Raw genomic sequence first — 20,046 nt, forward strand, 5'->3', positions numbered from 1 at the left:
ATTATTGATTTCAGCGTTTAATGTTATTAAAGCAATTGTTTGGATAGAAAATTATAAATTGGCAAAGTTGTTATTATACTGATTCAGCTCCCCCTCTCAGTATAATCATGTGCTCTTCATTGTTTATGGTGAAATATTCTCTCCTATAGCAAAGATGACATCCATTCAATTCTTGTTATCACTTACAATAGCTTATGATTTTGACATTGGGAAAATGGATGTGAAGACAACATTCCTTAATGGTGATTTGAAGGAGAAAATTTGTATGTCACAATTAGAGTATTTTGTCAAGAAAGATAAAGAAAACCTTGCTTTTAAGTCGAAGAAATCTCTATATAGTTTGAAGTAGTCTCCTAGAATGTAGTATCAAAAGCTTGACACCTATGTGTTGTCCTTGGGATTTTTGAGATCTAAATCTGAGCATTGTGTATATTATAAATATGAAAATGATCGCATCCTTATCATAATATGTTATTTATTCGGAAAGGTTAAAGAATGATCTCAAATTTGATGTCTTAGTTTGCAACAGATTTTGAAATGAAAGATCTACGTGCAGCTAGATATATTCCTGGGACTGAGATCATTAAAAGATAGAGCTACCAGAAAGCTTTGGATAAGCTAGAGGAAGTATCTTAACTTTGTGCTAGAGAAGTTCAACATGACAACTTGTAGGTAGTAAGTTGTTCCAACATTACAGGGGACAAAGCTTTTTAAGTAGGATTGTCCAAAATCTCCTACTGAGATGGACATGTCTAGACTACCTTCTCTGAGTGTTGTTGGCAGCTTGATGTATGCTATGGTCTATAGGAGGCCAAAAATTGCCCAAGTAGTGAGAGTCCTTAGTCGGTATAAGATAAGATAAATATATTAATGTCCAACAAAAGACCCCCAAAAGGTCTATGGGACTGAAAGATTACAGCAAGATATCTGACAACAGGACCACCAAACGGTGTCTGAGAAAAAGCATGCAACAAAAACAAGAAGAAGAAGAAAGATACAAAGAGTGGCAACAAAAAGGACTAGGAGTCCTTTCTAGGTAAAAAGAAGTCAGCCACCGAAGGAGAAGATTGTGAATGTATAGAACCTCTAGTCTGCTTCAACGATCTCATGGAAGACTATGTCTGGGGTTTGATAGATCTGGAGTGATCATAGGATCTAGTAGAACTAGACAACCTCTTCACACCACGTAAAGGAGATAAGGGTGTGAAAAAGGTAGTAATGAGCTGAGTAGATGAGTGCCGGCGAGGAAGTAGTGACTGTAAAGTACTATCTAGAAGCAAGGTAGCCTCCTGAAGATAAAGTTCAAGACATCATAATTACAGTAGCTAAATAAATTTGAAAGAGAAGATCAGTCTCGAAACAAGCAGTAAATTCTCCCTCTGATCTCATAATAGATAGGGCAATGGAAAATAAAGTGAATCTCAGTTTTGACCTCCTGTAAAGTACACAACTTACAAATCCGCTCTCCATTGTCAATATGATGGTCGGTCTGAGCCCGGAGATGGTGAGAACCAACCCTGAAGGATTGTAGGGAGATACGTAGGGCATGAGACCATTGCCAAGATAAGTAACTAGGACGAACAATAATCCCATCACAGATCTCCAAAAAGTGCTCTGCATAAAAGGTCATCTTCAAACGTAACCCGCCGAGCGGGCTACTATATGGCTTATCTTGGTGTAAAGATTCTGCTAATTCTTCGCTCTTTGGATCAGGCTTTTAGTTCAGTTTGAATGGCTGAGAATGGTCTTCTACTTATTAAAATATTTAGATTGTTTGATGAAGTTATAATTATCTTGAATGCAGATCCAATGCTCTATTATCAATCTGATAATATAGAATATCTCAAACTTATTGTTCGCTGGAAGTAGGATGCTTATAGGAGCAGATTGTTGTGTATTGTGTGTCCCATAAATTGCATTGACAATCGAATATATATTCTATCTAGAGGGTATGTCCCTCAAGGGACATAACCCTTAACTTGGCATTAATCATAATTCTTCCTAAGTCGGTGATTTCAAGGGACTCAGATTAGTATTTAACAAACTAAGTATTAGTTTAGTCAAACACAAAACAAAGGCATTTCTTGGAAATCACCAACACCTATAGGAGAGAAATAAATATGTATTAATTGCCAATCATTGGATATATTATCTATAAGAGAAGGTATGGTTTGTATTGTCAGACCTGTAGGGTTATCATGGTTAGAATTTTAATACTCCCTCTTAACCTGATAATCCTACAGAGAGATATTATATCTAGCAATCATCAATAGATATGAGTAAGCAAGAATTAATACTCTATATCTGCCTGTCTCTTATGTGGTATCATAGAACACATGATACAAAGTCATATTACTTAAACCTGTGATATGACAAATCACTGACACTAGTGATATTATACAGTATAAATTTGAAGAGTAATCTCTTCATTTATCCAACTTATGATTTCATAGAAACTGGTATTTCCATATCATAACATGATCCTAAGTTTTAAGATCTACCAGAATACAGGATAAACTTGGAGAATACCAAGATTCTTCCTTTATCCAATTTGTGATCCATGAACATAGCAATGTCAACATCACAATATGATTTTGAACTCATCTATATATTACAGTAGATCTCTACTATTTAGCACATTATCTAAGAGATTGTCACCTCTCATAATGTTTTATGTGAGTGTTCATTATTTTTAGAGATCATCACCTCTTAAAATAATGAATACAAATGGTGGAGCCCATAACAGTCAATAGCCTGACAAAATAAAATTATTTTATTAATAATCAACAAAGTACAAATGGATTACAACTCAACCGTACCAAGTCTCCTCCTGAAGTGTTCTATCTTCACTCTAGATAGAGGTTTGGTGAGTATGTCTGGTGTCTGATCTGCAGTGCAAATGTATTCCAATTTTATAGAATTCCTGTCTACCATATCTCTTACATAATGTTAAGGAATTTCTATATGCTTAGACCTGTCATGGAATATTGGATTCACTGAGAGCTTGATGGGACTCTGATTATCACAATGAATAATTGTAGGATTCATGGCTTGCCCAAATAATCCTACAAGTAATTTTTTTAGCTAGACTGCTCCACGAGAGACCATCGCTGCTGCAATATATTTGGCTTTTGTGGAGCTCTGAGCCACTGAAGACTGTTTTTTTCATATCCAAGATATCGTAGCTGATCTTAAACTGAAACAACATCCAAATGTGCTTTTTCTGTCTTTAACACTTCCACCCCAATTTGACTCAGTGAATCCATGCAAGTCTAGAGCAACTTTCTCATATTTGAGTCCATAATTAAGAGTGCCTTGTAAGTATCTCATAATGTGTTTAACAGCAACTAGGTGAATCTCCTTCGGTTCACACATAAACTAACTTAAGGCATTAATTGCAATGCAAATATCAGGTCTTGTATTTACTAAGTACATAAGGGACCCAATCATTTGTCTGTAGAGAGTAGAATCTATGGAAGGTGATTCTGCAACTGCTTCTTTAAGTTTATGTAAATTAGTCTCCATTGGAGAAGACATAGAGTTGCAATTCCACATTCCAAATCTCTTCAAGATATCTAATGTGTACTTTCCTTGATTAAGTATGATACTGTCAGAATTCAGTTGTACTTCCAATCCTAAGAAGTAATGGAGAAACCCCAAGTCTTTCATCTCGAATTCTCTAGTTAGATCTTTCTTGCACTGATCTATAAGATGATCATCACTTGTGGTTAATAAATCATCAACATACAATATTAGAATTACCATATCATCTTTATCTCTTTTATAATATAAGTTTGGATCAACTTCATTCTTGGAGAATCCTAAGCCGGTGAGATATTTATTAATGCTTTCATTCCAGGCCCTGGGAGCCTATTTAAGCCCATAGAGAGCTTTCTTGAGCCTGCAAACAAATGCGTTAGGATCATAGGTTTTAATTTTATCTCCTGAAATTTTTTTAGTTAATGCTTTGAATTCTTTAAATCTTTGTAGGATTTCTTCTGATTCCTTGTACTTTAAGAAATAAATCCATGTTTTCCTAGAGAAATCATCTATGAACAAGATATAATACTAGAATCCTCCAAGAGAAGGAATAGACATAGGTCCACATAAATATGAATTAATTAATTCTAGTAAATTATTTGTTTTCCTAGTACTATTATGAAAGGGACTTATGGTGCTTTTACCCAGAGCACACCCCTTGCAAATACTAGGATGATCTTTATTTAATTTGGGTAATCCAGTAACCATCTTTTCCATAGTTGATAAAGTTTTAAAATTTAGATGCCCTAATCTTCTACGCCATATTTCGTTTGAATCTTCAACTTCATGAAGTAGGGCTTGAATGGATCGAATAGATTTTGTATTCAATTCATACAAATATCCCTTTCATTGACTAATTAACTTTGCTTTCTTGATGGAGGAGTTCTTAGCACAAGTTAATACTTTGCCATCCACGAATGCAACATTATGTCCATCATCTTCAAGTGTTGTAATTGAGATTAGGTTTCTTTTAATCCCTGATACATAGAGTACACCTTTAAGAAGAAGAGTATTTCCTGATTTTAGTTTCAAGGTACAATTTCCAATTCCTTCAATTGATTGTGCGGAGTTATCACCAATGGTAACTTCACCATTAACTTTCTCTGATAAAGAATCTAGAGTTTCTTTGTATCCTGTAATATGTCTCGAAGATCCACTATCAATCACCCATGCTTTGTTTGAAATTTCATTTGATAGAGAGGACTACAAAACATCGTTCTTAGGATCATAAGTATCTTCTTCTCTAATGAAATTTGTACAATTTGGCTGTTGTTTGGAATTTTCAAGACAATTAGATCTATATTGTCCAAATTTTTCACATTTGAAACACTTTATTTTAGATAGATCTTATTTGGGCTTTCCATTCTTTTGATTTCCCTTTTTCTTCTTTAAATGTTTCTTCTTGCCCTTATAGGAGTTTGCATTAAGAACGTGAACCTTTTCATCTTCTACTTTTGGTTTCCCCCGTTTCTTTAGTTTTCTAGATTCCTCTTGAAGACAATCATTCTCAAGTCTGTTAAAGTTCGGAAGCTGATCTCTGGCACTTATTCCTTGTGCGAATGTTTCCCATGAATCCGACAATCCATCTATAGCCATAAGCGTTAATTTTGTGTCATTAATGATGGTTCCTATGCTTGATAGTTCATCTCTAATGCCAGAAACTCTTAGGAAATAAGAGTTTATCGATTCTGCTTTCTTTATCTGAATGTGATTTAGTTGCCTTTTTAATGCAAGAACCCTGGTTGCATTGTTTACTTCATATGCATTCATCATATCAAAGGCAGTTTGATGTTTCGTAAGCATAGGTATGATATCATTTTTAACTCCATCCAAGATGATTTGAATAGCTTTTCTATTGCCATTGCTCAATATGGATTTGTGAGGTTCAACTGGGGGTTGTTTGGACTTTGGATGCTCCATCAATGAACTGTTTTACATTGTTCTCTTCAAGAATCATTAAAATTTTGAATTTCCAAGCTTCAAAGTGTTCTTTCCCATCAAACCTGCCCTCGGGTCTGATTGTATATGCCATTGAAGATAGGAGAAAATTACTAAGAACATATAAAGTCTGATGACTAAATTTGCAAAGCCCTGGATTTAATAACTTGGCTCTGATACCGTGTAAAGAGTCTGCTAATTCTTTGCTCTTTGGATCATACTTTTAGTTCAGTTTGAATGGCTGAGAATGGTCTTTCGACTTATTAAAATATTCAGATCGTTTGATGAAGTTATAATTATCTTGAATGTAGATCCAATGCTCTATTATCAATCTAATAATATAGAATATCTCAGACTTATTGTTCGCTGGAAGTAGGATGCTTATAGGAGCAGACTGTTGTGTATTGTATGTCCCATAAACTACATTCATAACCGAATATATATCCTATCTAGAGGGTATGTCCCTCAAGGGACAAAACCCTAACTTGGCATTAATCATAATTCTTCCTAAGTTGATGATTTCAAGGGACTCAAATTAGTATTTAACAAACTAAGTATTAGTTTAGTCAAACACAAAACAAAGGTATCGCTGGCACCTATAGGAGAGGCATAAATATGTATTAATTACCAATCATTGGATATATTATCTATAAGAGAAGGTAGGGTCTGTACTGTTAGACCTGTAGGGTTATCGTGGTTAGAATTTTAACACCTGGAAGGGTACATTTGGATGTAGTTAAGAGAGTGTTCAGGTATTTGGGGTCATGTTTGAGGATTGCTTATGTTTACACGGTAATCCTACTAGATCTCGACATCCTGTTTGTATATGTGGATATATGGATTTAGATTGGGCAAGTGATGTTGACAGAAGATCCACTAGTGGATATGGTTTCATTATGTTTGGTGGTGCAATTAGTTGAATGAGCAAGCAGCAGGTTGTAGCTGCTTTGTCCACTATGGTAGCAGAGTATATGGTGGCTACTCATGCTGCTAAGAGCCCATTTGGCTTAAGTGATTATGTTTTGATATTGGTTTTGATGCAAGACAAATGACTATCTATTGTGAGAGCCAGTGTGTTATTTGTTTCGCAAAGAATGCTACTTTCCATGCCAAAACAAAGCATATTGATGCACAATATCATTTTGCTTGTGCTGAGGTGGAAAATGAAAAGGTGAAATTAGAAAAGGTTGCTATTTTGGAGAATGTTGTTGATGCATTGAGAAAGCTAGTGAGCACTGAGAAGTTCAGATGGTGTGTTGGTTTTATGGGCCTTGTGGCCCAAGTTGTAATACAATGATTCTTGTAATGTCTTCGTCAATTCGGAGATTGTCAGGACAAGGTGACTCAATCGTAGAATATTTTATTGGTTAATTATTTATGCATTTATTGCAAAGATGCAAAATGAGACCAAATCTTCTACAAGGATACACTTGGGGCAAACAACATAAAGTCTATCTTTTTGGCATATTCTTTTGGATTTATTTTAGTGCAAGAATTGTGCACAAAAGAAGTTTCTAAAATAATTTGTAAATACATTGAATGTAGACGCTTTGGAAATTGTTTCCTTTTGCTCGAAAACTCTATAGATACAATGTGTTGTTGAAGAGAATTATGAGAGAAGTATTTTGAAGAGCATTGTTATGCTACGAGAATTATTTTGGATTTAGATATCACAACTGATTACTCTTGGAGAGCGTTGGCTCTTGAAATTGTTTTGTTTTTGATAATGCAATTGGGTTTGGCTTTGGAGTGGGGTTTTTTACCAAAAGTGTTTTCCCAATCATATTTGGTGTTATGTGTTTATCTGTTTAAATATATTTTCAGGATGTGTTAATCTAGTTTATAATAGCTTAAGGGTTGTAAGAAATTTCAGCATCATCTCTCCTATTAGATTTAGCATTTGGAAGCATTTCCGCACTTTGACTTCCTTTCCTTATTCAAGATTGGTTTTTGGTGTTTAAAGGTTAGTGTATTGCTATTTTATGATGCAATAACATTTTTTGAGGATCTTTATATGAGCATTTTGCTGGTTTATATTGTTGGTTTTAGTTCGAAAAAGATATATTTTATTTTTAAAAATTTGTTGGTGAAAAAGTTGGGAAAATTATCCAGTGGCATATTACAAATCACGAGTCACCTTCGAGGGAGAGCCAATTGAGCATACACCTCGTGGATATAGATACAACAAAGGTGCTTGGAATTGTTGAGAATATGACACAAAGATTTGACATCTATTTTGATTTTTGTAACAACAAATCTAATCATAAGGTAACGCCCATGTCACATGAAAGCAATGATGGTTTTGAATCTTCCAATGTTGGCAATCAGTTTGAGGGTATTAAAAACAAGGTATGCCTTGTGGATTCAAGCCACAAAAGTTTTGAGTTTGTATACCATACCATGGAAGATATTAATAGGACTTAGAGCATGCATGAAGAATTAGTTGAGCCTTTGGTCATACATGATGAGTTGTACTAGTGATCTCTTCTAGAAGCTCACTTGGTGTAACCTAAATCTTTTAGACAGCTTATGATAGAGCATACATGAATCGTGGCATTGCTAATTCAGATTTGTTTGTGCGTTAAGACACTTGTGGATCAGTTTTTGATACACTTCTTCCTTAAAATGCATACAAAACTATTCTACTTTCAATGTATGAGGTATGCATGATCATTGTTCCTCTTGTTGAGAGGAATTTACTTGCGGCAGCTAGCTGGAGGAGCTTTTATCATCCTTTCCCTAATAGAGGCTAGCATAATGTTGAGCTCCCACCAATATTTGACATTAGAGGTATTTGTGGTTTTAGCTAGAGTGAGGTGCTCAACTGGATTGAGGATGTTTTTCATTCATGATAGTATCACATAATAGGTTGACTAGACTGATTATGCACATGGTGTGATTTGGGATCCTACAATCCACACTATTGGTGCATTGTTTTTTATTTACTATGATAAGTTGTCTCACCATTTTGAGCATGGTGATGTTCACATCAGAGTAGTTCAACAAAGTGGTAGAATAGTGTTCCAAAGTTTGATATGAGGTTAATGCATTTGGTTTCAATGTGCAGGTGTGGATTGCTTAAGGGTAAGTGGAGGAGAGAGGAAGTCCACAAATTCTCAAATTGATCTCACGAGCTTGCTAATGTGCTTATCGACCAACCTATCCTGAACTATCTTTTCAACACTAGAGAAGGGTGCAAAATTGGCATTGTTACAAATGAATGCCCAACCCTAGATTTGATTTTCTATTTCGTTTCCATCATCAAAACAGTCTGTTTGTTATGTAGTTCAGCTTGTTTGTCCTTAATAATACAGATGTCCTAAAACTGTTCATTGTTGGAGTTTGCTCTTATTGTTTGTTTTAAGGGTGGTTGGAATCATAGAAAAATCATTAATTTGTAGAGTACTAGATTCATTGTGTTGTTTCAAATCGATCAATGTCTTTGAAAGAGACTGTACAATATCCTGTAGACATTGATTCTCAGCTTCCAACACAACAATCCGAGGTTGAGATTAGGATGGAGTTTCCATGGAACTAAGAAAGATTGAACAGTCAACAAGGCCCCCGTGAAGACAAGATGCAGGGAAGTAGGGAAGCTTTGCGAGGATAAGGTAGTGCAGAAAACAGTAAGGCAAAGTGATGCTAAAAGACACAGGCAAGAAACATTGCAAGCACGGACACACTAACTTGACATCAAGAAGGAACAATGAATGCCCAAGTTGTCGGAAGCATGAACACGCCGCCCTGACAACAAGCATAAGCAACAACAACGAACGCCCAACCAGTAAAACATTAGAGACAAATAGGAACAATAGAAAAAAGACCACCATTGCAAGGAAGGTCTGTATAGAAGAAAGGGAAGTAGCAAGCAACCACGGGCACGACCGGAGACACTACACCACATAGCAGAAAATAACCACAACCAAGCTCAGATTCACAACAAAGCATGAGAGGACGAAACACAAATACAAACTAGGAAATCATTGCAAACTCGCGACAAGTACAGCATGAGCAATTGTCAAGCAACCTAAGAGCTACGACAAACACAACACACAATGACAAGAACGAAGGAATAAACGAACGAGTAGTAGCAAAGAATATTGCGAATGACTACACCGTACGCCCACAACCATACTAAAAGTATGAAAGGGCGAAGCACAAAGGAGCGACATAACATGAATGAGCAATACGACACTCCCATATAGACGCGAGAAGCAAACACACCAGACACTCAGCTCATGCAAGGATCATGCGAGTAGAGTTTGAAATGGTAGTCGCGTGCAAAAGATAGCAAGAAAAACTTCGTAATTTTGAAGGCTTTCTGCATTTTTCTATGGCAAATCAACATCAATGAAATTTTTTTGCAAGAAAAACAAATTTCATCATTAGGGTTTCTTATGATGTCCCCTATTACAATATAACTAAATAAGAAAATTACCAATTGTATTGATCTTTATAGGATTTTGGTTTAGGGGCCGGCAAACAATATTAATCACTAGAACCTAACGTTATTAGCATTAAGGATCAAGAATTAATGATAACATCTAAATCTGTATGAATATCATTCATATGTTAATCAATACACCCTAAAATCATCAATATTTTGGTTTAAGGCATATTCCTTATAGTCAACCATATTATGAATTCATTGGAAATGCTTTCAAACAACAATCTTAGGATGGTTGACCTTGTATTGCAAGAGCATGGAATGATTTCTGGTCCATTCCATCCCTCGGTCCAAGTTAGAGGCTGGCCATCCTTGACCAATCCCACGAGAACAAAGTGGATTTTTTGTCTACTCAACCTTGTGGCCCATGAGCATGGTAGGAGTTTTGGTCAAGCCATCTCAAGGCAGTGTGCTTGATAAGATGCATGAAGGATTTATTGTCATTCAACTTTTGTAAACGCGGAAGGCTGGCTGCCCTTCTATTTGCAAGACACTTACATAGACTCAAAACTTATTACTTAAGGAATTTGCTATATCATTACTAATAAAATGTTAATTGAACAATTCTTGAGCAACTTGCTAGAATTATATTTGCATATTTATTGATGGTAATATTTCAGAATTTATGATTCAAGGATGAATCCACAGTTGACCCTTATAAAATAATCTAAAATTCTGATCTGCATATTTCATTAGCAATCCTCTTGATTCCTCAATGCATTTCATTAGTGTTTACTGAATATTAAATGAGTACTTTCTTTATTCCTGCGATCTTCTCCCAACCCCTTCCCTCAATTGCCCAATCCTTTTAATTATTTTGTGTTGTAGTGTCTGTTGTCCTTAATATGGCTTATGTGGTTTGTCTTAATTGGCACCATTATTAATTTCTGTTGTTTTCTATAATATTCTATATGGGATGTATCGAGGTTGTTGGTTAATCTTGTTCAAATTTTTAGGGACATTACACTTCTTTATATCATTTTACTTTATAGCTGTCAAGAATCATATTCCTGTAACAGTAACTTATTTGTAATGTCTGTTGTACTTTAAATAATCAAGATCTGAAACCGTTGAGGGACTTCTTTTTCAATATTTGCAAGAGAAGAAGCCAAGCAAATCGGGTACACAAATATGGTTGCTGAATCATACCAAACTTAAGCTGTAACTTTGTGCAACTGAGATAAAAAAATTATACCAGATTTCAACATGATTTATAACATTTTTACTGTCAAATACTGCTGCTAACAGCAATATAAATATGCTGAAACTTATATACATAGAACCTAAAATTGAAACCCAAAACACAAAAAAAAACAAGTACTACTTCCAGAAAACTCTCAAAACTTCTCACTGAATTATCTTATTGACAAAATGCATGTAACTACATGTCAAATATAGCATACCCCCGGCCTTAACACTGCCAATGGACTTTTAGAAGCTCAGATTACAAGAAATCCAAATGCTACAAAAATTAAAGCTATCCTACAATTCTGATCTGCACAATGATAATCTGTGTGTCAGACTACAGCATGATGAATCTTTGACTCCCGTCCTTGGTCTACCTGGAAATCTTCAAACATGCTGTTCTCTAGTCTCCTCGACCTGTTCCTCAGCCACTGAAGAATAGACAAAGCTTGTCAGCAAAAACAAGCGAATGCATGACACGAGTTCCAAAATGATACTTCAATTCAAAACACATTCAAGTGCAATTTTCGAGCCAAAAACACCACACCAAGAAATACTCTGCCTTTTGCCAAGTATTTATCAAACTTTACAATGTCACATGTAAAGTGTCAATTATCAAAACCTGTTATAAACTCCCAGGAGGAAACAAAACATACCAAAAGATGCTTCTCCTTTTCGCACATCAGAATGTGGTAAAATTATTTAATTTATTTGTATTTTTTGGTACAATAATATCTCTTCCCAAACCATAACACCAAAATTAATGTTATTTTTCAATTTGTCAGTCAATCGGGATTTGCAATTTCAGGACAGCCAATTTAATATTTTTAGATAGTGACTGTTTTTTGAAAGATAGCTTATCATCAAGACTAGGATATTAGGATGGCTAAAAAGGTCTGCCTCTTCCTAACTTGGATCTTCAATCAATAAATCTTTCCATTTGGCAAATACTCTGTAATACTTCTATTTCTTAGCCTCTTTTACCTTGTTTCTAAAGCCTCACCAAGAATCAGAATCAACCTCTGTCATCCAATGGTGGTAAGTCAGGTTAAGTCACTATTTTCTGCTGAATCACCTTCTTGAGACATGAGACGTGGAATGATTATTAATTCTGCAATCGTGTGGAAGTTCCAACTCATGAGCTACCTCCTCTACCTTCCTAGTGATTTTGTAGGGTTCACAGAACCTTGGCTTAAGATTCTTCATCCATATTTTGTAAATTAACTTTGCTTATATGGTTGCAATCTAACAAAAACCAAGTCCCTAACGTAGAAAACTCTCTCTGTTCTCATCTTGTCTGCATACATCTTCTATTAGTTTTGTGCATGATGCAAGTTGTCTTTGAGGATTTTTATAATCTCTTCATTTTGTTTGATGAAATCACTAGCTGCAAGAAATCTACCATCTGACAATAATAAATTAACAAAAGAAAGTGCATCAGAACCATATAATTCTTGGAAAGGAGGCATGTCAATGGACATATACTGGGAGGTGTTATAATAATACTCTCTTAGATGCAACCATTTTACCCAAGCATCCTGCTGATTTTATACATAATTTCTCAAGTATCCTATCCATTTATTGAGTTTTTTCTGTTTCCCATTTGTTTGAAGATGATAGCATGTGCTAGGTATGAGCTCTGTACCTGTCAATTGAAATAGTCCCTTCTAAAAAGAACTAAGGAACCGATTAGCCCTATCACTAACAATACTCTTGTATAAGCCATGTAATCTAAAAATCTTCCTAAAGAATTACTCCACTACTTGAGATTTCTTGAAACCAGATGTGATAGAAAAAGCAATGTGCATGGTCAATCTACCTAAGCAACATACATACAATCTTTACCTTGAACCTTAGGCAATCCTTTGATGAAGTCAATGAAGGTGCTTTATCACTTTCATTCAAGAATAAAAAATTCTGCTAACCCTTGTTCTGTTGACAAGAAATACATTCTCTGATGTGTCGGAGGACGTCCTCTTTCACGCCTTTCCAACAAAATATCTTTTGGCTTTGCTTATAAGTTTTGAAATACCCTTGATGAACAGCCATCTGTGTATTGTGAAAGGGTGTCAATATCCTCTCCTTAACTTTGGACATCAGTACTATAACATAATATCGGTCATGCTCCTCTAATTCATCCAAAATATTAGAGGCAAATGAATCCTTGCCAAATCATGAAATTATTGAAATCTTCCAATCATCAGAAATAGAAGATAGACAACATAGAGTGGTTTTCTAGAAAAATGTATTCAATCTCAAGATCACATTCTTGCAATTTACTTAGCCACTTGTTTTGGTGGTCATTCAAATCCCTATGGTTGAAGAAAAAATTGAGACTATTATGATCGGTCTTTCCCACAACTTTTCCACATACCGAATATTGTTTCAAGTGCATGCATAATTGTCAGCATTTCATTATCATTAATAGAGGACTGCTTCTCTAATTTATTTATTTTTCTGCTTTGAAAGGTGGCTATTGGATGACCTTTTTTGTGTTAGGACAGCCTCTATACCTTCTCCAGCTGCATCACATTTAACAACAGAAGGTAGAAAAAATAAATCTAGAATTGGTAGAACTGGGTATGATTTCATTACCTCCTTGAACTTATCAAATGTTTTGGGTGCTTCTTATGTCCAAAAAAATGCTCTTTTCATAGTTAAATCAGTCAAAGGCATAGCAATCTATGAAAAGTCTTTTGACAAATCTTCTGTTACAACTACACAAACCAAAGAACCCTTTTAATTGAGCAAGATTGGTCAGTGACAATCAATCTAATATTTCCTGAATCTTTTGCTAGTCAACTTGGACTCCTTTGAAATTTATGACATGTCTCAAGTATCGAATTTTAGTCAAATCCAACTCACATTTTGATTTGGATAACTTAGCACAAAGCAATTGCCACTCCAAGATGCACTAAACAATATCTAGTTGTTCTAGGTGCTCTTTCCATGTTTTACTGTCGATCAAAATATAATCAAAGAACATCATAACAAATTTTCTGAGTTATTTACTGAATACCTTATTCATGCAAGATTGGAATGTTGTTGGAGCACTGGTGAGAGCAAATTGCGTGACAAGAAATTCAAGATGCCAATGAAAACACTCTTCTCCACATCTTTCTCATGCAAATCTTATGGTATCCCTATCTGAAATCCATTTTAGAGGAATACTGCTTCAGCTAACTCATCAATGAGTTCATGTTTTCTTGGTATGCGCTATCTGTTCTTGATAATTATCTTGTTTTAATCTTTGTAATTTATAGTCATCCTCGTTGTGCCATCCTTCTTCACAAGTTTAGATCCCATACCAAGAAGTTCCTAAATTGTCTTTTCTATTTCTAACGCTTAACTCTTTGGTTGTTGTTATGGAGTGGTTATAACAGATTTCACAGCTTGTTCTAACTCAACTACATGATCAAATCCTCTATCTGGAGGTTATCCTGGAGGCATATAATTGAAAACTAAACTTTTGTATTCAAGAATTTTCTGAATTTTAAACCTTGCTTCTTGGGAGAGCTTGCTAGATGGGTTATGAATTCTGCTGCCCAAGGTACTTGTCTTCTTTGAAGGGTCTGCTCCATTTGATAAGCTTCTTATATAACTTCTTTTTCATCAGATCGATGATTTTGATAATAGCCTCCAATAGAGTGCAACCACTTAACATCCAATTCAATGTTTGTTTCTCCAATACCAACAACATGGAAGTCACCACATAAGTCAGAATTACCCAATGTCCTTTGGAGCTCCTGAATTACAAGGGTGCAAGGCGTTGCAAATCTATCTTCAATGGTAACATTGAAGCCTTCAAACTCCACGGCTTTTAGTTTTATTTTCACAACAAATTCTTCATTTATAAAGTTTTTGATAGCTCCACCGTCAATTAGGTCAGTTATTCTTTGTTCAGCTAAAATTTTGATCTTTGAAAGGATGATGGCTCGGAGCTTCCGGTAAAGGTTATAAATTGTGTCTCTTATTGATTGTGTTTTATTCTTCCTCTTGTGAGTATCATGATAGTATTCAGTATCATTGCTTCTCTGCAAGTGAAATAAAGCTTATTCCTTCGAATCTCACTTCGTGTGTCATCATCCATCTCCTTATTTACTTCATTTGGCACATTCTTCGATAGAGGAGCTGGGGATATCTTTTTCTAAAAGTTCCCCTTATGTTGCCAAAGATTAGAGGGTTTTGCTTGGTCAGTCATTGGCTTCTTTGGCATAGAAATTTCAAGCTGCAAGCTTCTTTTGTTTGCTTCTTGCAAGATGGAGGGTGAACTGATCTTAGTGAAACCCCTAATAGGTTATTCAAGGCCATCCAGGAAAGATATATGATCTTTTTAGACACATCAAGTACCATAACAACAATATTTTGAAAATCTTCTAGACTCATTGATGGATTTGCTTTGCTTCAATTTTGACTACTCGAAGTATTCTTCTGCATAATTTAGTTCAAATCTATCAATCAACCTTTGACTAAACTCATTTAAAGTATTGACTTGATTGTGGTCTTGAGTACTCATAGTGTTGCACCACAAGTCATTAGTAGCACCTTCACGGTTCAAAGTTGTATACTAAACTGCATCCTCCGCCTTCATGGGGTTGAGAGTGAAAAGGTTTGTGGCTTTTGTAACTAAGTTTTGCCAAAATCTTATTTGTTCCATCATTGGTAGGAGCTAAAGGCTTATTCAACTTATTCTTAAGTTCTTTCCCCCTCATTTCTCAATCTCTCTTATAACCCGTTGTTCATAGCAAGGTATTCATTATATCCACGTAATCTCTGACTGAAATCGAATTTCTTAATCTTCATCTAGATTATGTTATGTGCTTCTCATTGCGACCAAATCTCTTGCAATTTCTTCCATAGGATGGAAGATGGGTTTAGTGTGGGTATTTCATGTCTAGGTAAGAAAATATTTTGTGAATTTTTAATTTCCAGTTTCTCAGTTAGTCGTGATTTGCCATTCTGGGACAACTATCTTACTACTTAGAAAGTGGCTAGTTCTAGAAAAGGGACAGGACATTACCAATGCCACATTGTCAAACATCTTATTTGGCTATCTCTAGGTTGCATTGTCAATTCATTAGTTGGAAGAATACTCTGGCAATATATGAGTTTCAAGATTATGTTGAAGCTTTATTGGTTTTGGTTGCTAACCATGTGCAAATAAACTATTGGCTCTTGTGAATTCTATAGGAATTGTCAGACCATGGGTATAATTTCTATATTTTAGGTAGTTCTTGGGCTATGCCTTTGGTAGGAGTTACATTTTATGCAGGTTGTGGGTTATGTAGTTGCCATCTGTAAATATTTTATGGGTAGTTTTTGAGACTTTAACCTTTGTGAATACAGAAAAGACATACATCCCAAAGAGATTAAATTGGATAAGGTTTAGAATCTTATATTTGTCATCTTTTTTTTTCTTGTTGGAGGCTGGAGCTTTTGAAAAGTTGTTAAGATTACATATATGGATATGGAGATTCTTTTTTCTTTTCTTTTAAAATCTTTTTAAAACCTCAAATTAAATTTCACTGAAATTAAACATCTTGTAATGGCAGGTAATCATTACAGGCTACTTTGTTGGAACTCATAAGGATGTTGTGGAAGCTAAGTGGTCTTGTGTCTTTGGTGAACTGATTGTTCCAGCGGAGGTTGTACAAATTGGAGTTTTTAGATGTAAGGCTCCAAAGCATGCTCCAGGGATTGTCAATCTATACTTGACTTGCAATGAGCAAATCCCACATAGTCAAATTTTGAGCTTTGAATATCGTCTCAATGCATTTATTGGCCTAGATAAGAACTCTTCTGTTCAAACTGAGGAGTCACTTGAGGAATTTGCACTTCAGATAAGGTTGTTTCATTTACTTTTCTCCAGCTATAAGGGCATTGCATCCCATGGTAATAAAAAGACTGAACGAGTGATCAATATGGAGAGAGCTATTTCTTTTCTATTTACAAACAGTGGGGGAGATTGGCTTTCACTTCCAAGATTGGTTACAGATAAAAGAAAATCTGTGGCAGAAGCTAAGAGTCATCTGCTCAAGTTAATTTTGGAAAAGAAATTACAGGAGTGGGTTTTGGAAAAAGTGGTTGACAAAGGTGGTGCAAATGCCCATGATAGTCATGGGCAAGGAGTTATACATTTGATAGCAGCTCTGGGGTATGATTGGGCTGTAATTCCAATATCATGTGTGGGCATGTCTATGAATTTTCGAGATAGACGTGGGTGGACACCACTGCACTGGGCAGCTTTTTATGGGAGGTATGCATGGGGTTATTTGGTCCACTTTTTCCATTGTAGTTTCTTGTATCTATTTGGGGCTTTCTCGTTTAGAGTTTTCCTTTCTATTTTCATGCTTAGCTAAAAACTTATCTAATTGATTATTGTTTTTCCATGTACTGAGTAAATACTTCTTGTTCTTTCCTTCAGTTTCCACAAGTAATTATTGAAGATAATAGACACCAAAATTAGTTGAATAAGGAGGGAATGTAGGCATTTTATCTTTGAAGAAAGAAAAAAAACTGGATGAAGGTTTTCAAAATTTCTCCTTCTGTTTAACATACTAAATGACTTCATTGATTAAATGTGTTGTGATGCATTTTAGTGTAGAAAGTTTTAAGGTGACTACACCTCATGGAAAGGACCAGTCAGTGGCATGTGGATTAAACTATAATTCAAATTTTGATATTCTCTGTAGAGACTATGTTTTGGTATATGTGGCATATGAGCAAATGCTTTGTGGTCGAACTGATTTTAATCCACTTTTCAAATGATATGAATCTTTATAATTTTACATTCAGTTCTATCAGAGCAAGATGAGTCACTATTTTTATATATCTTTCCAAATCCCTGTACTCATTTTCCATGGAGAAAATTGGTTGAAGGTTTGATTGAACCAGTGATATTCAGCAATTATATATTTAATTGAGCAAACTTACCGATATTTTAAGTTGAACTATTGAACAGAATCAGCAACAATGCATTCCTTTTAATGAGTATAGCTTATCAACAGAAAAGGAGTTACAGATTTTGAGGTTCATTATGACAAAAGACATCACCAACTAGTAGATCATGGAGGGTCACCAAAGTGCATTATGACTAGTTTGTGCAAGACCACAGCAGAAGAAATGTATCCACAGCATATTACTGGCTATGCAAGCCTGCATAATACCCAGGCTATTCAAAGCCATTAAATACGAGCTATACAAGCTCAGCATATTTAACCATATACACAGTTATTATAGATATGCAAAAATACCAGATTAGATCAACAATGTATTCAGGAAATAACATTCCTTAGCAAATTACAAAGTTTCTTTGCATTAAACAATGGCAATTTACAATTTGTAATTTAGAACCTGTATCTTTGTCTTGACCCTCCAACATACAATTTGAAATGCAACCTCAAACTGATCACCAGCAAACACAATGTGCCAGCCCAACCTGATCTATAATTGCAGCAGGATCGGTGCTCCCAATTATCCCACTAATGAGCCCGATAATGAAGTCTCCAGCGCTCTCAATGGAGTGCTTCATGCAGTGATTAATGCTGCCCAGATATTGTTAAGTTGTAGCTTCTGTCGGATTGAACTGTCCTAGAGTTAATCCTTCTGTGGTTATTGGCAATCATTAATTAGACATACTCTAATATATATATATATATATATTGTATGCTATATATATTATATTGAACTGTGCTAGAGTTAATCCTTCTGTGGTTATTGGCAATCATTAATTAGACATACTCTAATATATATATATTGTATGCTATATAATTAATGATTAATTAATATATATAGCCATAGAGACATGTCTCTTCACAAGACATGCCTCTTGAAGATATATTTATACATCTTGGAAATCTACAATTGAAACACATAGAATTACAACAATGTTACTACATTTGCAGAGATCCTAAATCTAACATGGTATCAGAGCCAACTATAAATGTAATAATATATATATATTCTTTCTCAACAAATGGATAAAAGCATCGCACAACAGACTTATATTAGCAATTAAATGAACAATCTCTATGCTTATGTGTAGAATTTTTTTTGTAAAGCTACGACACCAAAGTCATTGGATTACATTTGAAGGAGAGAGATTTGTGTCATTGCCACACAAGATTGGTTGGGACCATGCATTCATCCAAGAGTAGAGATGCGAACATGGGCTAAGAGATCCCTACTAAGTAGTGCACATCCAAATCATAAATACACCCAACACAATGAGGTGACATGCTTCTTTTTTTTTTCCCCATATATAACCATGGCAAAGAGCAAATCCTTGAGCCAGATCAAATGGGATTCTATGATGATTATAAGGTGACATGCGTTTTTCCCTCCCTATTTATTTGTAGCGGAATAGACGATGTAAATAGAGCAAGCCACTGTGGAGCCTCCTCCATGTTCCATATTGCGCATTCAATTTGGAAAAATGCCGAATGTGAATTCCATCGTGTATCTCGAGTCACAATTTGTATTACTCATCTACGGGAGTCCATAAATTGCAAAGCAAGGTTCAACGTATGTGAAGGAGTGGTCAAACGGAAAAATCCATGATGTCCTTAGAACCATGCTCTCCCGAGAGCTTGGAGCGCAATTTTGAGACGAGGGAATTTACTTGCCCTAGATAAAATCCTTGGCATAACCAGAACAGGGCTCTCGATTGATTGCAGGGCGTGTTTTTGTGCATAGCATGGAATGTCTGCAAAATTATCCTTAACACCATCAAATTCTTGCTTTCCTCAATGACTATATTCTCTGTGCATAATGCCTTTATCTTCCAAAATAACACTTTGCCAGAAATCTCACTATCTACAATAGGTTTTTGTAATGGGGCAATTTGGAGAGGCAAATAAATAGATAAGAATACGTAGGGTATGAGATTTTGTTCTAAAATCTTTATCTTTTTCAATTTTGTAATAGTTATAAAGTTA

The 20,046-nt window shown here is 35.3% G+C and overlaps 1 protein-coding gene across 1 annotated transcript in view; it reads left to right on the forward strand.

Annotated features, from left to right (window-relative positions):
* The window catches only part of LOC149571043 (calmodulin-binding transcription activator), a 291,577-nt gene that overhangs the window by 196,674 nt on the left and 74,857 nt on the right, over nucleotides 1–20,046 (forward strand). The window contains exon 9 of the mRNA XM_089812610.1: nucleotides 16,663–17,366. Within this exon, the coding sequence (XP_089668736.1) occupies nucleotides 16,663–17,366 (704 nt within the window). The remainder of the gene's footprint in view (nucleotides 1–16,662; nucleotides 17,367–20,046) is intronic.

The sequence above is a fragment of the Cupressus sempervirens genome, chromosome 2 (genome assembly GCF_028749045.1).
Source record: "Cupressus sempervirens isolate cs-2001-9-10 chromosome 2, ASM2874904v1, whole genome shotgun sequence".
Classification (NCBI taxonomy): Eukaryota; Viridiplantae; Streptophyta; class Pinopsida; order Cupressales; family Cupressaceae; genus Cupressus; species Cupressus sempervirens.